This window comes from Hippoglossus stenolepis, chromosome 14 (assembly GCF_022539355.2).
Source record: "Hippoglossus stenolepis isolate QCI-W04-F060 chromosome 14, HSTE1.2, whole genome shotgun sequence".
NCBI lineage: Eukaryota > Metazoa > Chordata > Actinopteri > Pleuronectiformes > Pleuronectidae > Hippoglossus > Hippoglossus stenolepis.
In genome coordinates this window covers 22,629,331-22,649,071 of record NC_061496.1, presented here as the reverse complement: position 1 = coordinate 22,649,071, position 19,741 = coordinate 22,629,331, and the positions used below count along the sequence as shown (strand labels likewise).

The following is a 19,741-nucleotide window of genomic DNA, read 5'->3' as shown; positions in this document are numbered from 1 at the left end:
ACATCAGCAGACGCTCAGGACGGACGGGAAACACAAGGGAACCCAGCAAGGAACTAATTGTGCAAACTCAACATGACTGAACAGACGAACCAACAATAAAGATTGTTGATTAACATGAGAAACACACCAGGGCGTGGCAGCCAATCACAAAGGAGGGAACCTAGACAAAGACGGAAGCAAAGCAAGGGACAGACACAACAGACGCTATAAAATAAAACAGGAAGTAATAAACTCAAAGTGCAAACAATTGATCCAAAAACCAAAGTCAATGAAAAAACAAGGCCAAAATCCATGAGTAACTAATTAAGTCCAAACATCAAAATAAACAAAAGCAAAGACCAAACACAGGATTAGGAGTCCAAATGTCAAAAAGTCTACAAATTCAAAAATAAGTCCAACACAAATTCTCACAATTAAAAATAAACAACATATTTATCCTCTGATGGCCTGAATTTCCATTTTTCATCGTCACTTTGTCAAAAACTTTAGTTAAAAGTTAAAATCTTTTGTATTTTAACTTTGCATTTAGTAATAAATAGCACAGGTTAGCATTATAACATGCTGAAATAAGATGGTGGAATATAAATACTTAAATATTGAACACCAGCATGTTAGCATTGTAAATATCATGTTAGCATCAGTTCAAAGCACTGTGGCTGCACACTTTTGTTCAAAGACACACTTATAAACACAACTGATCACGACCATGCAAAACTATTTAGAATTTCTAACTCAGTGATTTTACAGTAAAATCCAAAACACTGTGCAAAAACATAAAGATCCTTTGTTATAGATTCACTGAAATCAAATGCTCTCTGTGTTCCACTGAGACCTGCAAAAGGTTTGTGCTTTACTGATGATATACGGCAGCCCTCACAGCAGCATGACAAATCACTGTGCAGCTTGTTCAGCACTGCACTGTGCATCTGTGGAATCTCTGCCTTCTATTTATAGCTGAGTGAACATTATCATCCATGCACTGTCGAGTATAATTATGTATTTGTTCTCTGTCGTACCTTGTTTTCAAATCTGAAGTTCGTTTTAGGGTTTTTTTACCCTGTAAATACATTTTGAATGTCTACAGCCTTCTAATCACTCATCAAAATCACGACTGTTTGCTGTCCTGGCTCCTAAATGGTGGAATGAGCTCCCCATTGACATCCGGACATCAGAAAGTTTACACATCTTCCGCCGCAAACTAAAAACACACCTCTTCCGACTATACCTTGAATAACATTTTTAAACTAACAATTTAGTAGCACTTAAATGGCACTTAATTATAGCACTTTGTAGTTTAGCTTTTTTGAAGAAATTGTACTTTCTTGATTCTTGTTGTTCTGGGTTTGTACCCTCATGGTTGAATGCACTTATTGTAAGTCGCTTTGGATAAAAGCGTCAGCTAAATGTAATGTAATGTAATGTAATGTAATAATCATCAGCAACTGTTCATCATGTGGTATTCCATAATACACCGAACCTCTAACCCGGATTCACCATGAGCGAGTGGGGGGGTTGATGATGCTTCTAACGCATGGCAGATGCAAAAGAAAAAATGAACAAGAAAACTAAAAGAAATCAAATATCTCCAGATGAAAGAAGCATTGACACACATAGAAGACACCGACAAACATGTCTAGAGAGTTGGTGGCGATAAGAGCTGACACATGCGTTGTGCATGTGTGAAAGGGAAAGGGCGGGTAGCAATTCTCCAGATTTTACCCGCAGGTCATGTCTGAAAACAGCTTATGTCTGGGTGATGAAAGAAGAAAATGTTTATTTCAGTCCCTATTGTATCACTTCTTGTAACAAGAGCATCCAAGTTTTTTTTTTACTAGCCTTTAAAGTGAATCCTCTTAAGCTCCCTCACTCCACTTCTTAATTACAGAGGGCAGAACATGTTTAATCCCTTCCTGATGAATAGGAGCATTAGTCCTGGATAGAGGAGGCTTCTTAGAGGAAATCGAATGAATTCTCATTGAAGCGGTATAATTAATTAGTTCATATGGTCAGAGAAGCAATAGTGTCGCACGCAGACGCGACTCAAATACAACATGATCAGCTTTAACCACACCGTGCTCTGGACTAATTATGTGCATGAGCAGTTTTCTTACCACTTTCTTTTCATTTCAACTAGGGCATTACAAGTGGTCAGTGAGAGCTGATCGCTGCAAATCTGTATTAAAATCTGTGCTTCTTCTCTGAGTCATAACTCAGTTCAATTACTGCAAATAAACATGTAAACAATCACTTTTAAGTTTTAAAAAACAAGTACTTTAAAAGACAACAATTTTCTTAAGTTTCAGTGTAACCTAGTAAAGTTGTCAGTATTCTTCCATGGGTACATCACAAACAGGAACTGGTGCCAGTTATCTAAAATATGAACAAATTCAAGTTTCACAAATATCTTAAGCCTGACAGTGAAAATACACCTTATATACCAAATGTTTGTTTTGGAACATATGGTATCAATAGCTTTTCTCTGTGTATAAGTAAATTACTCCCACAGGGTTTCAACCTGCAGCCATAAATTACCTCAAGTCCTGCAACACATTAAAAGCATCAATGATGTATAACAGTGTGGAATTGTCTTTAATTAATTAGGTGCTAATGAACAGTGTGATCCAGACCACGGCTCTCTAATGGCAACAAAGTGCACGACACAAACAGATTCCCAATTCACAACAACTCTCCCGGGAGTTTTAATGTGAAACAACAGACCTATAGGAGGTGCAGACATCAATCTGTGTAGTGTGGTTCTATTTGGCCCAGAGTCAGTCTCATTAAAGGCAACATGAAAGTCACTTTGACTCTCAGTTGCTGCCAATAAACGTTAAGAGTAGAACTGCAGGAGAACAACATTGTGACTTGTGAGGAAATACTGTAAAACACAGCATCAAATGAGAACTCAGTTCATGTAGATGAACAGTGTTGCAATTTTGTTAAGTACCTGATGACCTCACCGGCTACACATCTGGTGATTTCTCACATTGTGTGGATGGGAAGAATGAATCTAAAGTGGGAAAGAGTGCGTGGACAGAGCAATAACGAGTGTTGCTAAAGAACAGGGAAGATAACAGCACATTTCTCTCATATCAAGTTGAGAAGAATGTGAGAGTCACAGGCCTCAGACACAACAGGTCTCAGTGTCATTAATCATCTGTGGTTGAAATATCTAAACCCGATGTCACGTCCATTCATGGGGGCCGAGACGTCTCACTCAAGATCACCACCACAACAGAAGTGAGTGACAACAGATGTTGACAATATACCAAAAAATATATAAAATTTGATGCTGGCTATTTGAGGCGTTACTGAACAGGTGCTTTGAGCGCCAGGAGGTGCTGCACCAGAACGCCTCAAACAGACAAGAATCACATTTAAGTCGGGCTCCATATCCATAAGCTACTTCGTCTATGTTATATATACTGCAATATCTCTGAAAACATCTGATACTACATGTCTAGTAAATACCATAAACTGTAAATAAAGATGGACTACAAGTCTCCACTTCCACCCACTACCCAGAAATTAAGCTAAAATAACCTAGAAACAAATGCATCTCGCACTGAAGCGATCAGGGAATGGAGTCATGGTATTGAGTTGATACACGCGCTCAACTCATTGGGAGTGAGTTTCAGCTGTCAATCATGATGTTTTACCTTGTTTTTATAGCATTAAATAACTAAAACAAAACTGAAATTGACACTTTAACAAATGTTGACAAACGTGTATATATCTATACTGCAGCCTGCCACAAGGGGGAATCAAGACACTTTGGATTCACTTTTAGGGAGCAGTCATGTTATACATCTTTAAATACAGTCTGTGGTAAATTCCCATTTCTTTTAAACTCCATTTCCCCACTTTCAAAAGCAAATTTGAAGTCTTCAAACTCAGTCTGAGAAAACCCTGATGATCATCAGAAGCCTGACGTAATCAGGGTAATGTTCTCAGACTGAAGTCCCAAAATCCACAAAGGACTAAGTAACTGTTCCTTCAGGCTAAGTATCACTTCTTATAAGAATCAGACAAAATCATTCAGAGCCAAATAAAATCCAGAAACATCACAAACTTTATTCATGTTGATCTTTGTCTGAACATTCTGAAAGTTTCCAGGACATTCAGGCGGGGCAGTGCGATAAATAGTTTAACTGGAAAGGGCTACAAAGTTGTTGCCTGTTTCATGTGACACTATTTACATGATTAAACTGCTTCTACATGGTTAACTGAACTAAATCAATGAGGTTACATGAGATCATTGTGTACACAGTACAATATATAGTATACAGAGTTTAGATCTATACCTGTGTTATTTCATCTGTAATTAAATAATCCGTCAAATGTCTTTGATTTTAGTTGTTCAGACTCAGTCACAGACCGCTGAGATTTCTGAATCCAACAAAGTACTATTTGACACAAACCGTTATAAAATCCCTTTCAGTGGGTCTTGTGGTTCCATTAAAATATGAACATTATACACTTGGTGAACTGAGGGGGAATAAATCATGACCAGTGTTCTACGTCTCTAAGAGAAAATCAGTGTGATACTAGTCAACAGAGATCATTTGCTGTGGTTGTAAACAGAGCACATGAATTTAGAAAATGACAAAGAGTCTGACATCAGAGGCGACTGGACTGGATCACTTACACCAGCTGTACCCACTGAGGCAGTAGCACCATGTTCAGCATCGTGGATTGTTCGAGCCATTTTTGTCAGTAAAAACTCTTTTTTTGGTCAAAGCTCCGGTAAGTCTGGTCCCTGATGGTCTGCACTTTACTCAAAGACCCATTTACGTTAAAAATATACTATGGCTACAATGCTTCAAACAGTGCCTGTAATCTGATCACTCAATCGGGCTACACATCACATTACAGTGAGCAGGGAGGTGTTGGTCACATGTATGAGCACACTACCGGCAGCCTTAGCTTCAAACAGGTCCCATACGCCAAAGGGCCATAGTGAGGATATCATTTCAAACAGACAAATTTAATAGATTGTGGAGTTAATTTACTTAAACTGCTGGAGTTATTGAAGGCACACTGGCTATTATTCTCTGACGCTACTGCGGGACACACTCTGGGTTCACCCTGACCTGACCCTGAAGCTGTGAGGTGCACCGTGGATTCTCTTTCATCTATTGCAAACGTTACTGAGGTGTCCCCCTTCGTCTGTAGTGTATTCTTCCTGTCAATCACTGTCTTTACGATCAAGTTGGTCTGATTCACACTCACCAATCTCTCTGTTTCATTTTAAGTTATGTTAAAATACCAATAAACATAAATGTTTTTATTGTTGCCTGTATTTTTATTCATGAAATGGGCTGTTCTGTATTTGTGACTGTTTTGTAGTAGCCTATTTTTCTCTAGCTTATCTTGAACAAGACAAACACCCTGTAGGTGATGTGAAACCCTAATATAATAAATAAGCAATGAGTAAAATATTCTGATTATGAATAAAATATTATGGCAAACTATAACTTATATAAAATGATATATTGGAGAAAGAACTTGAATACTGTTATTAACTGTTAACGGATCTTGCCAACACTGTCAGTAACTATAACTAGGCTGTAGCTACCATCTAACCCAGTGGTTCTCAAATGGGGGTACGTGTACCCCTGGGGGTACGTGAAGGCACTCCAGGGGGTACGTGAGATTAAAAAATATATATATTTAAAATTAGCATCCATTCAAAAATCCTTTCAAAATAGTTATTTAATAAATATTCAATAAAATATAAGTGTTTAATAAATCAGACACTGATGGCACAGCGCTGTGTATTACATCCTTTTTTCAACCAAAAATGCTTTGCGCTGGTTAGGGGGTACTTGGCTGAAAAAATATTTCACAGGGGGAACATCACTGAAAAAAGGTTGAGAACCACTGATCTAACCAACCTGATACTGTACAGACAGGATTCACTGTATTGTTCTATAGATGTGGTGACAGGGCCCAGTGGACTGCGGGAGCTGTGCGGGCTTTATTCTACCGCAGCGTTGCCTTTATGGTAAATTTAATTTGAGTGTTACTTTTTTAAGTAATTAAGTAATAGTACTATTAAGTACAGAATAGATGCTCCAGAGAAGGGAGAGGCTTCTCCGCATTCCATATGATTTTTTCTGTAAAAAAAAACACAACTAAAGCAACACTTTGTTACTTTAACTGAGCCTCTGCAGCCACAAGTGGATATTAAGTCTGTTTGCCTGTTTATCTGAGCAGTTAGGCAGTTTTCATGAGCAGAAAACAAAGCCTGTCAATCGCTTGACCACTCACTAGAGGAAAATGTATCAATGTTTTTGATGCATCGATCCAGACATGGACGACTGCATCGATGCTACGCATGTAGTTCATCTGCTACACCCAACATGAGATGCTCACAGCCAGGACATCAGGGTTTAAGTGACCGGAATGATCTCAATTTCTCTTCCGACATCATCGATTAATAACTAAATACATGTGGTTTTCAGTTTGTTACCTCGATTCTGCCAAGGGAGGCCAGGCGGGACCACCCAGGAATTCTTGATAAGTGTCCTCTGTGAATATCGGAGATGAACGTTGGTTTTGAATGACTTCTGTATATAACTGATCTATAGTTTGACATTACTCTTGAACGCTCTTGGACTGATTCCTTCAGTTTAAGCTTCTGATGCTTCTCGTTGGAGATCATGTCCACTAACTAAAGTTACATATAGTGCAGGAGGAGGTGTTCAGGGGGCAGAGTGAGAATGAAAGAAGCACCAGACGCCCTATGATAAACCATCTAGATTATTTGGATCCTGTGATTTTAAGGGAAATGCTATGATAATTTCTAGCTTATGTTGAGCTGTCCATTATTCTGAAAGTGTACATAATGCATTTAAATCAGAAAATATACCATGAGAACCAACTGGAATCCTTGCATTGTTTTCTCATTATGTTGTTTTATGGGGGTAAGGCCCCGGGATGCCTGAGGCCGCCTCTGGCACACACGTGAATATACACAGTCTCTTTGGTTATGTACAACAGGTGGGGATTACATGTTCCATCCAAGTCCGATGTGGGTAGCCAGCAGGTAGCACATGCCAATCATACACGTCATTATCATCATGGGGAATCCTAACCTGTGAGACAAATTAAAAGAACAAAAATTTAATTAATCAACATTTTATTCTTACTGAGAATGTTTTAGAAATCATAGGAAATAACCAATAATGGTGTAAATGATGAATTTAGGGAGAGAAACAGTTATGAGTCTGTACCACCAGACTTAAATGTCAGTCCGGCAATTTAGAGTCTCCAATCATCCTGACCCCAATCAGCACATCTTTAGGCTGTTGGAGGAAGTTGGAGAAAATGCATGTACACGAACTCAAGGAGAAGTCCAAACAGAAATCAGGATTCAAACCAGGAACATTGTTGTCGTGAGGCGACAGTGCTATCCACTGTACCACCGTGCCTTCTCGTCTGACTAACAATCTGAATTTGTGCGCCTCTGACAGGGTAAAGTTCAGGATATTGTGATATATATCTACCAACAACAGGAATGTAAATAGCTTCATGGTGCAACAGCAATGATCACAGCCATTACAGTAGAAGCAAGTAGACTACAGGCCAGCCCGCTCTGCCAGTTTTCATTCCTAAATTAGTATCATCAATTTCAAATGTGTACTTAGATGACTCCAGAACTGCAGATGGTTTGTCCTTTGGATGTGTACCATGCCCTATATGGACACATGGCTGCTCTGAGGGCCAGAGAACTGTTTGCCCTCAGTCTGTGACACAGATCAGTTTCACAGGACCAAGGCAGAAGCAGAAAATACATGTAGAGTTAGTCTGCCAGCAATTCATCTCTGTCAAAGCAGCCAAGGACTAATTAAAACTATAGTGCTCCGACTGAAAAATGAAGTGCAGCGTATCGTTAAAATACTATTTAGAGCAGATGTGTAACAGTACAGTGTGAGATGTGAGGCACAGACTAAATGTATAATTCAGCCCCAAATAAAGCAGAAAATACCTACTGCTGCCATATGATGACTCACATCACTGTTTATTAGCTGTGCTAATCTTCCTATTGAGATTAATGGGAAATAACAGCCTGTTATTACTAATGAATGACCAATTATAATGGGGATGAAGCATGAGTCAATTGGTCTAAATGCAGTTGTGTTTTCCAGCAGTATGCACCCATTAGCCTGATGTGCACTTCAATACAAAAACCATTGCTGCTCACACACTCAGGTTAGAGAGAACGTCACAGACAAATATATGGAAGGTTGACTGTGTTCGATTTTTCGAGAAAGAAAGACCACATGCCTCTTTGTTGTGTGTTTTCCTAGAATGATCCCTTCTCAGAGTATCTCAGGCCTGTGATGACTATTATAATTCATTTAGCACTGATGCTCAGTTTTTGATGGGCAGTAAGTCATATATAATTGCTTTGTTTCTAATTTCCCATCTGCAATTTACCTTTTATGTTAATATTTTGGAGGCTGGATCTGTTGTGTTTATCTGATTTACCGGCCTTCATTAGTTATCATCTGTGTATGTAATCATGTGCTTTATAAATAAAACTGCCTTGCCTTGCCTAACTTGTGGGTCATTAGCAGCCGCTTAATAGAGCTATTGGCACCTGTGGGCTAATTTAAGAAATGTAAAAACTTTTACAATGACTGTCTGATTGTTGACTGACTTGCTTATATGCAACATGCTAAGGGAAAATCTGTCAATAAACAAAACATAGCAAGTGAGAACAATGTAAAGAGTGAGCACCCACTTCAGGCCTGAGCAGCGGTGAGCATTAAATGGAGTATAATTTTGTCTAAATAAAGATCCCACATGTTGCCAATTAAAACGGTCTTACATTAGTTAGGTTTTTGAGATATTTTCAACAGCTGGCCAAATTAAATGTTCGGATAATTTAATCATTATCATCCTTTGTTAAACTGCATCATAGACAACTACTGTCCAATCAAACATCTAATCATATATGAAAAACAGCAAAGAACAACGGGTTCAGTACATGCACACAGAAAATGCAAATCCTCAGGAATACAAAAAAATGGTCTACACTCAATAACAGTGCAGACCGTAATCTGCTAAAAAAGCTATTCATGTGCATTATGTGCTTTTTGTTCAGAAATTGAAAAAAATAGCCGCTCTTGACCTATTCTATATGTTTTTCCTCTTGTGTAAGGTATTTTCAATCAGAAGCACCCATTTTAAAATGACCTTTCACAATGTTCCCATTCATCGGATCCTCTGCACTGAAGAAGCAGAGAGAAGCAGACAAGAAGCCAGGGGGACCCTAAATTCAAGTGGAAGTGGTTTATGTGTGAGTGTCTTTAGTGCCACTACTTTTTCTATAGTCACATGCATGGAATTAAACAGTTTTAATATGCATGTGGAAATGTCAAATTCGTATTTGAACTAAGGATTAATGAGTCTATTCAAGCACTTAAACTCATTAATAATGATATCAGTGTGGCGTGGTGGTGCATTTAAATTGCAAGTGTCAAACTTTTTCAGTAGACAGTTGAACCGAGTCTCAAAGGTCAGGGTAATTATCATTTCTTATTTACACATCAAAGGTTTAATCAGGAGGTGAGGAAAACCTTCAACAAATGTCTGCCGGCTAAACAAAGACTGAACCTGAGCATTTCCTTCTTGCCTGTTCTTCAATCACAAAAACATCTGCTTAACATATTAAATTTGATTCTGAATAAATCTGATTTATTATTTGAAATGAACTCACAGCTATTGCAATAATTCCATAGACTCTGCAAAGTGAAGCTAATGTGGAAGTGCCTTGAAACCTGTATTCGGTCCAATGGCCATCAGAGGGAGACTCCACTGGCTGCAAACATGGCCTATTATAATAATATAACATAATAATAATATTGCCCGCTGGTGGCTGGCTGAAGGAATAATAACATGTTAACAAATGAGAGGTACACGTTAAAACATTTTCAGTAACTTTGGTTTCAATTAGTTATTTGATGCTATAAACACAGAGTGAAACATCAAGATTGACAGCTGAGACTGATATGTCATTGATCGAGCACGGATATATTGGTGGGACCTCACTTTCATGGCTCCATCCCCCAATCGCACAGAATCTGGCTCTAAATGCACAAGATAGCAGCGATTGTATCTGGGATATCTGTTTGCTGTCCTGGCTCCTAAATGGTGGAATGAGCTCCCCATTGACATCAGGACAGCAGAAAGTCTATACATCTTCCGCCGCTAACTAAAAACACATCTCTTCCGACTATACCTTGAATAAAATTTTAAACTAACAATTTAGTAGCACTTAAATGCCACTTACTTATAGCACTTTGTAGTTTTGCTTTTTTGAAGAAATTGTACTTTCTTGATTCTTGTTGTTCTGGGTTTGTACCCTCATGGTTGAATGCACTTATTGTAAGTCGCTTTGGATAAAAGCGTCAGCTAAATGAAATGTAATAAATAATGAAATGTAATATTTTAGCTTGATTTCTGGATAGTGGTAGGAAGTAGAGACGCATTGTTCATCACAGTGGTCAGTTGCACAAACAAATCTGTTTCTATAGGAGTCCAAGAGAAAATGACCCTACTTCTCACTTACAGTAATTTATGTAGCAAGTAAACATTTTTGTACAGAGTTTTTAATCCCAACCAAGTTTCAAGTCTTTTTCAATACAACATGATGTTCATTTTGTTAATTATGGACGATAAAGCACAGTAGGCATTGGGGTATGAACACCATGTGATTGGCGGTTAGTACCAAATATGGTAACTTCTGGTTTCAAAAAACAAGATGGCGCTGGACAAAATGCCAAACTCGAGGCTTCAAAACAGCCGTTCACAAATGAATGGGTGACGTCACGGTTTGATGCCACTTGAATAACTCTAGTACCAGTGTATGGATGGAGTTTGACAGCATTTGAATGCAAAAAGGTTTTAAAGAACAGTCTGACGGAATATTTGGCAGGGGAGTCAGGTGAGAATTAGGCTAGAAAGCATTAACGACTTTCCGTCGTTCCATCCATTGTCATGGTCTCCACTTCAACTACTACACTATGGTCTCAAAGCCTTTATGTGACATCCACAACCTCTGACTAAACTTATTTGAGATACCTCTCATTCAAACCTTAAAGAAAACCTCTGCTGGCTCCCTGCACCACAATGGATTAGTTTATTTGGTATTAATTAACTGTAAGCTAAGCCTCTGCTCCCCTTAGTTACTGTTGCTATGTCTTTCGAGCTCTCCATTCTTGCACAGACCAGATTAACCATTGAAAACTCTTTCATTGTGTTTGAAAGAATTAGTTCTTAATTTCAGAGGCATAAGGAAGTAGATTAACACTTCTAGCTGGCAACCATATATTTTGTCGGCTAAAGTGATGCTGTTACCAACAGATGGTTTTATAGATGTTTTGAAAATCCACTTGATGCCAAAAGTCATCATCCTCACCAGCTAATGATCCGTGTAAAAGATGTAGAATTAAAGCTACATTTGAATATTTCATTCTGTTTGGCTGCTTTGCAGGCACACTTGAATAGGTAAGATAGAACTGCGTCCCATAGACAGAGACACAGTCAATGTTTAAAAAACTTCTTCCAGGTCTAACCCTAACCCTAACCCATGGCTCATGAGGGGAATTACCTAACGATGGAAGCACGCTCCTGTTGTAAAATTTAGTTTTTTTAACCCATTTTCACACAGATTATTGGACCTTTTTGCAAAGTGGTGTTCCCGAAAATGAAACATCAGACCATTGAACCATTCAGCTCACCCTGAGGCAAAAAAAAAAGCCTATAAAACACCATCTCCTGAGAGCAATGTAGCATTCAGCAGTATAGATGGAGGGTCACAACATCTTACTGGTGTATACTGAATATTGATCTGTTGTGAAGAAATTTAGTTTATATTGTGCCTGTTGCTAACTATTTCCTCCAATGTCAGATATAATGGCTTTTAAATTGTACTCTAAATAAATATGGTTTCACAAGGTTAAATCATTAAATGGTCCAATGAGAGACTCATCATAGAGAGTGACCCTCATTGTGAAGTGAATGTCCACTCAAGACGGATGGAGTAAGGAATCTCTAAACTGTTATCCTAGACAGACAAAGTGAGGTCACTTTTCTGCTGATTTCCCCATCACGGCGCGCAGCATGAAGGGACAGAGGACAGATGTAAAAGTTGCCACAATGCAGCATAGAAAGAAAACAAGGTCAACCTTATCTAAAAAAAAATTCCCATCCTACCTTGTGATCTCATACATCGATATAATTGCATTTGATGGGAGCTCTTTGAAAGTCCAGATGGAATCTCAAAGACGCTCTTTAGATAAACAGGGGGACGCACCTCTGTCATTGTAGAGGCTGCTTGACACTGGACAGCACTGCTCCCTGTATGACAATACCTTTACTTGTGTGTAGTTATAGAGAGGTATAGAATATACTACCAGTATTTCTAAAAATATACTGGATTTTTTTGTGTGCATGTTAGATTTCATGCAAATGAAGAAAGCGCGACTGGCGTCTCTAGTGCAGGGGACGATTGTCAAAGCTCTCTTTTGAAGATGCAAAGAACTGACTGAATGGGAATATTAATTGATAATAATATTAAAAATAAATTGTACACACCTAAATCCACCCTACAATGCATCCTAAATAAACACTTTAAATAATTAAAGTAAATAAATTCAACATATGTGACATTAGAGTAGTTAAAAGGTTAAAATCAATTAATTCTGTTACATGGTGAGAAACATAATAATGGTCGACTGCACTTTTAAATCAGCTCAAATCGTTATTTGATTTGGAGCCTGTTTGTTTACTGTACCTGTTGGTTAATGCACAGTCCACTGGGAGCTTTACCAAAGTACAAATATACAACTGAAATGTGGTACAGTGTGGTTATTAAGTTTTTGATCAGGACTCTGTAGTGATTTTATTTGGGCTCGATACACAAGTCTTTCAAAACTCCTGACACACACCCTTGTTTCAGTGTGTTGTCCTGTTTCTGCCCCATCATTAACCTGCAGCAAAACAACTTCATCACAGTTTAAAGAGGAGATTACATTAACACACACCTTGTAATTTGATTTAATAATTCCTTTTTGTGCTACTTTACCAATGTCAACTTACACACATTCCAGTGGGAATTACTGCTCTTAATACTCCACTGCATTTATTCAGTAGTTAGTATTACTACAGTATTTAGATTAAGCTTTACATTAGAACATTGTAAAAGATTAAAAAACTAATTGCTCCAAATATCTTTGGCTTAGGGCTTTAAACTATTCAAAAGTATAGATACAACTTGTTCCACCTTAACCAGCTACAAGAGCCAACTGTTGCTTATATGTGCCACAAGGGTCATTTTTTCTGCATTTTTTCTATTTCATATTGTATGAGAAGGACTTTATTCTACTTAATTTGTTATAACTAAGGCAGTGTATGGACACAAAATGTGTCCATACAAGCAAATTATTCAGCTTATTCGGCTTGAGGAGCTCTTTCCAGGCTGTTGGTGTGATGTTGTGTGTGTCAGTCTTGTTTGATACAGCTGAAGTTTGCTGCTCCGCTCTGACAGTGGCTCCACTCCGACAGTGGCCTAATCCCAATTCCCTCACCTTGGCCCCTTTGTCTAGTTTTGAAGTTTCCTTTTAGAGTTTTTAGAACTCCATTTGAGTGGTAGAAGTAGTTACAGTGGCTGTCTCTGAACTGAACATGTGAACAATAGCAATGACTCATACCCTCAAGGTGGACAATGCCTTATATACAATAGAGAAAGTGCTTTTGCCATGATCCCCAGGTCAATTGTCTTAGGAGAAGAGAGATGATTATGACCTAGAGGCATGAAAGAAGAAAGAAAGATCAAACCAACTTATTTCTGAGCTATTCAGGGCCTCTCATTTTCCTTTGTGATGGTCTGTCAGAAGAGAATTGTGGACTGATCAGGGTCCTGGATTTAATCGCTTGTTAAAGCACTAGTCAGTCCCAGCTGCCTAGAGTCACATACTAACACTTCTTTCACCCTTACCTGTTTCTCTGAACAACTGTGACCCTTGCCATAGACAGCCAATTACAGACAACGCTTCAGCTAAAAGCAATGCATCTTTCCAATAACTGTGAAGACACTAGTACAGTGTGTGTGAGCGAGAGCAGAGCTGACAGGATGCAACGGTTTTTTTAAGCAGATGGACAATCCTGAGTCTTTCCAGTGCATCAACACATTTGTGGACGTACAATAACTCTGATGACATTCTCCACCAATTATTTTATTGACCTTTAGTGGCACTTCACAGCAGAATGAGAAGGTAACAAGAAACAAACAATAAACAGGTAATTGTGATATATCCTTTCTTAATGCCAGATGTCACCTATTGTTATTCTTTTCCACAACCAGCCACAATTGCTCCACAAGTAATCCCACTAATGCTCCTCTTGCCTTTTTATTTGTTATGATTACTATTATTATCTGTCTTTTATTAATAGTTGTTCACATTGACATTTACTCATTTGGCAGATGATTTTATCCAAAGTGACTTGCAACTAAGGGACAACACCAAAGCCTCAGTACACTAGAAGACCCTCAAGTAAGTGCTACAAGCTAAATCTGTTTAATAAGACAAAGAGTTGAAGTTTAGTTGAAGAAATGAATCAAAATGCAAAGTAACATGTTCAAATGTTAGAACCGTTAGGAGAGGAGGCATTCTCAGAAGAGATAAGTCCTTAAGATATTTTCTTAAAGGAAGAGTGGGACATCCCTACTCTGATACCATTTGGTAGTTCATTTCACTATTGGGGAATCACAAACAAGAACAGTCTGAACCGTGACTGCCGTGTGTGCAGGGGTGGCAGATCCAAACGACATTTCTTGGAAGAACAGAGATGGTGAGAAGGAGCATAAGTCAAAGGGTTTTAAAGTGCTGGAAGGCTGACATAACAATGGCTTGTACCACTAGTAGGGAGTCATACTGATTTGGGACAGGTTCGATTTTGTCTTACATTGTACAATACAAAGCTGCCATGCTGGGAGACATATGCAACATGGTCAGAAAATGAAAGCTTGTCATCAAAAAGAACACCCAAGATTCCCGTGACCTTAGCTGGGGTTAGAAAGAAAGAGATTTGATCTTCATATTATGATAGAGATTCAGTGGCCAGGATGACTTAGAGTTTCTAAGATGTTTAGTTGAAGGTGGTCCTCATCTATGTAGATATGCCTGCGAGACAAGCGGAGAATTATGCCCATACCATGAGGAAGAACATTTGAATTGGTGTTACCTGTGTAGCAGTGATATGAGAAGCCATGTGAGCAGATAATTGGACCCAAGGAAGTAGTGTATATTGTAAAACGAAGGGGCCCCAACACAGAGTCTTGGGGAACCCCTGTGGGTATGGGATATGGTTGTTTGCCCTTGCCATGACACATTTAAAGAACACCCAGTGACATATGATTCAAATCTTAAAAGCACTTAGCCTGAGATGCCCATATTGGAGAGAACAGATGGTGAACGGTATCAACGGCTGCTGATAGGTCCAGAAAGATAAGAGCCGGAAACTGAGCTGCATCCTTACCTACCCTTAGGGCTTCTGTCACAGATTATAGAGCCCCTCTTAAAGCCAGACTGATTTGGATCAAGGAGACCTGTTTGAAGACTGACCTTTCAAGAGCCTCAGATAAGAATGGAAGTAACAAGATTCAAGGATAATAGTGCTCAACTTGAGCAGAGTCGAGTGAAAGCTTTTTGAGGTGATACCTGAGCCTGTTTGAAAACAGTTGGAAATGATCAGGAAGACAGTGAAGCATTTATCCCAGGACGAGGTTGATGAGAAAGGGTACCCGTGTAATGGGACAGCTACCAGTCAGGAGTCTGATGCACCTTTGACGTTCAGGATTCATCGTCTGGGTACCATGACCAAATTTCATGGCAAACCATTCAAATGTCATTGATTTATTTCTATCTATTGCAGACAAATGCCACCAACCCCCTGTAGGTAAACAATCTTTGTCACTCGATCAAGTGGAAACGTTTTTTGGGAACCATCAGAGCATTGGAACAGACAAAGCCTTAAATTATTGTAGTGTATGATGGCACTGCTGCCAAATACTATCTGTACATAAAGAAGTTTCATGTAAACCCCAACTGAAAACACTCAAATCACCAACTCAAATAATATCTACAGAGCAAAATCCAAAAAAGGAAATGGTCTGACACTCTCTTTTAGTAGCCCAGTGAGTCAAATGATATGCTACGTCCAAGTGATTGCACATCAAGACTAATCAGACTTATATTCAACCTTCTTTCAATAACTCTGACCGTATCCACTTCTCGAACAAAGCAAATTGCAGAGTATATCTGGCTGTTGCGTCACCAGAATTGAGATTATTGGTCAGCAGGTGGCAACCTGGGAGGCAGCCTTATTACCACCATGCTTGAAATACAATGGAGTATTTTTGCCATTCACTCAGGTTTCAGACACCAGAGAGTCAAATCAGGTCTGAGTCTTTCACTCAGTATCAAGTCAACCAATCACCAAAAAGTTTGAATGTTTATGCTTTTTTGATTGAGTCTACCAAACTGTAGACCATGAACACATATTTCTGCAGTTTGAGTTTCCAACACCCAATATAGTAAAACGTGTTCAGTGCCCTTACAGTGTCAGTGGAGAGGACACAAACTAGAATTACTGCCCAGAACAGATGACATCATCCAATGTCTGCCAGGTTGTTTCCGAGAGTTATTTAACTGACAGAAGGGTACACTGCTCTATATATCCCAAGCAAGGTCAGGTGGAAAAATCTTAGTTCTTCTTCGACAAATAAACTAAATGTGGCAGTGCCCAGAATTATCTCACCCCCCCCACAAGCAGAGCAACATGCGAAATAACACAAGGGCATGCACAAACACAATTCAAGTCACTGTTTTACAACACTGAGGGCTGCAATATAGAAATTATGATTATGTGTTGAAATATTTAACAATGGTAAAATTCAATGTGCAGAAAATGACAACACCTTTTGTATGAACATGTTTTATGTGTATACGCAAATGATTTGATTATAAGGGGAGGTTATGTATATGCAAATTATGATAGAATTTATTGAAACATATTGATATTTATGCCATTTAGGTTGAAGGTTGTAGTACATGGCTAAATATATACATATGCAACCTATATAAAGACAGGAGATTATTTGACTCAAACATTTGATAAATCTAAGCCCTGAACTGTGATTCTTGAGGCTGTTTTATAAATATTCTGAGGCAACTCAGTTCACATTGTTGGCATCTCCTCTTGTAACATATGACCGATATTAATGTGTAAGCACCACTTCGGGCAAAATAGCCTATGGTACAGGATCCACGGTAATGAACAAGTCTGACATTATCCAATAAGATAAATTATCAATAAAAACTGTGCAAGCCACATCTTGAAATGTGGTGTTTATGACCCATTTCTAACTTCAGATTGCATAATGTGTTGTGTAAATGCTGTTGAGGGAGAGAGAGCTCACCTGAAGAACTCCATAAAAGAGAAGCCGTAGCCATGTTGCTCAGCAATTCCTGCGCACACAACGTTGGCTGATGCTCCTATTAATGTTCCATTTCCTAAACAGGCAGGACAGAAGAAATTCAAGAACATGGTTTAATGTTTTTATTTACCACTAAATATTGAGGTCTGAGTTCAGTGTCACATAAAACACATCTTTCAACAAGGGCACAAGGATAATGTATACACTGATATTAAAATACTGGTAATCATGATCATCTTTCAGCATTCTCTGTGTATTTTCTGCCTTAATCTATAAAGTTTTACTATTTTATCTACTGTAGGCAACATTTTGACAGTCAGGGTGTGTATCCACCCTGCCGCTCGATAACGCTCACATCTCAAAAGGTGTCAGTGTGGGGATGGAGCTGGGCAGTGGCAGCATCATACTGCAGATCGATAAGGACCTGTCACAGCGCAGTTGATTAAACTGAAACACTGAGACAGCTCTCTCTCTCTCTCTCTCTCTCTCTCTCTCTCTCTCTCTCCTCTCTTAAGGTTGAGAACTTCAAATTCATATAGCAAGGTACTTTGGCGACTGTGGAGAGAGGAAAGTCCCTCAATAACTGGAAGAAACCTCTAGCAGAACCACTCAGTGTGGGCGGCCATGTGCCTTGACCGGTTGGGGTGAGCGGAGAAAAATGGGGAGAAGAGGAGAGGTGGGTGGCAAAGAGGGGAGACAAGAGGGGGCACAAACCGTTGTGTAACCATCATATTTATGTATGATGTCCTCTTCTGGCAGAGGCCATCGATAAAGATCCACACCCTTCAAACGGGGATGGAATATAAAGTCCCTGGTGTCTTCAATGAACTCTGGGAGGTTTTTGTGTGTTTAGCCCGAAACAAAACTGTCTCATACCCTATTGTAGTACTTTTTACTTTATTACATGAAGCAGATAAAATGAGAGGCTTACCCCCGAGACAGGCTCCCATTGCCAAAGCATAGATGAGAGGTTTTACTGGCAGGTTCACATCTGCATCCTTACTCAAGTTGATGAGAACTGGAATCTGTGAGTAAAGACAAATTGGAAATTATAAAAAAAAAACACACACACTGATTTTAGTTTCATACCCTAAAGCCTTGTTTCAATCAAAATGCCTGCCCTTGGTTGGGAAAGCAAACCCTAACTGAGCATTTAGAAGGAATATCAAATAAAAAACAAATACTGTATCCTAATGATAAATTTGCAGTTTAATGGCTGGTTATCACAGACTTGTTTGTGCTTAAGGATATAAAGATTCAAGAGATACAGTTGATGCTTCTGCTAAATATGGTTCACATAGCTTAGCACAGAACAAGGAAATTAACTTATTCACTTTCTTGACAATAGACAAGATAATTGATACCACTCATGTCTTTATAGCAAACAATAAGCAGAATGCAGCAGCTATTTTAGCTGTCTTAGCATAAAAACTGAAACAGAGGAACAACAGCTAACCTGGCTGTAAACAAGGAACACATTCTGTCATGAGTCATGACATTCTTTTTTACATGAATTCAATGAAAAGGTAGCTTTAGCTTAATATAGCAATACAGACATGAGTAGTAATAACCTTCTTGTTTAACTCTGGTCAAGAAGGTGAGTAAGCAATAGTTTGCACAGTTCGAAAGTATATGTTTGAAAAAGAAAGCACCTCTAAATGGATTATTTTTTACATAATTCTTTCTTGTCAGAATGGGGAAAACAATTTTTTTCTAAACTTCAGTGTATTGTGACAATTGACTGATACATGCACAAGTTTGAAGTCCTCTCTTTTCAAGTTGAACAACATTTGCATGGGACTGGAAAGTGACAAACTATCAGAAGAACTTCTTCAAAACCACTGGATACAGTTGTACTGAGCTGACGAGTCAAAAATCTGATGGTTTCATTCTCGCCAGCAGCGTCTCATCCTGTCAGTATGATAACATCTCTTCCTTTTCTCTGTCATTTTAATTGAGCACACTGGCGGGGGCCCCAGCAAAACATTGATTTCTCTTCAGTCTTTTCATTTTCAGCCAAACAGACAAAGGAGTGAGGTGGCAGTTGCTCTGATACTTGAGCATCGTATTTGCATTTGGACCAACATTGTTTCCTCTGCTTCTTATTTGTAACTAATTCATCAAATTATGGCCTGTTCTGGCTGTCTATTGGAAAAAATATATATGTTTTATTTCCATATGACTTAAAACATGAGAATAGCTAATATATAATAATACAGCTAGGAGTAA

General features: G+C 38.7%; 1 protein-coding gene across 1 annotated transcript in view; it reads right to left on the bottom strand.

Annotated features, from left to right (window-relative positions):
- Positions 1 to 5,776: 5,776 nt before the first annotated feature.
- oca2 (oculocutaneous albinism II) overlaps positions 5,777 to 19,741 on the bottom strand; it is a 43,275-nt gene continuing 29,310 nt past the window's right edge. The window contains exons 22-24 of the mRNA XM_035176728.2: positions 18,444 to 18,537; positions 17,495 to 17,588; positions 5,777 to 7,100 (exon numbers count right to left, since the gene is read on the bottom strand). Coding sequence (XP_035032619.1) covers positions 7,013 to 7,100; positions 17,495 to 17,588; positions 18,444 to 18,537 — 276 coding nt within the window. The 3' untranslated portion in view covers positions 5,777 to 7,012. The remainder of the gene's footprint in view (positions 7,101 to 17,494; positions 17,589 to 18,443; positions 18,538 to 19,741) is intronic.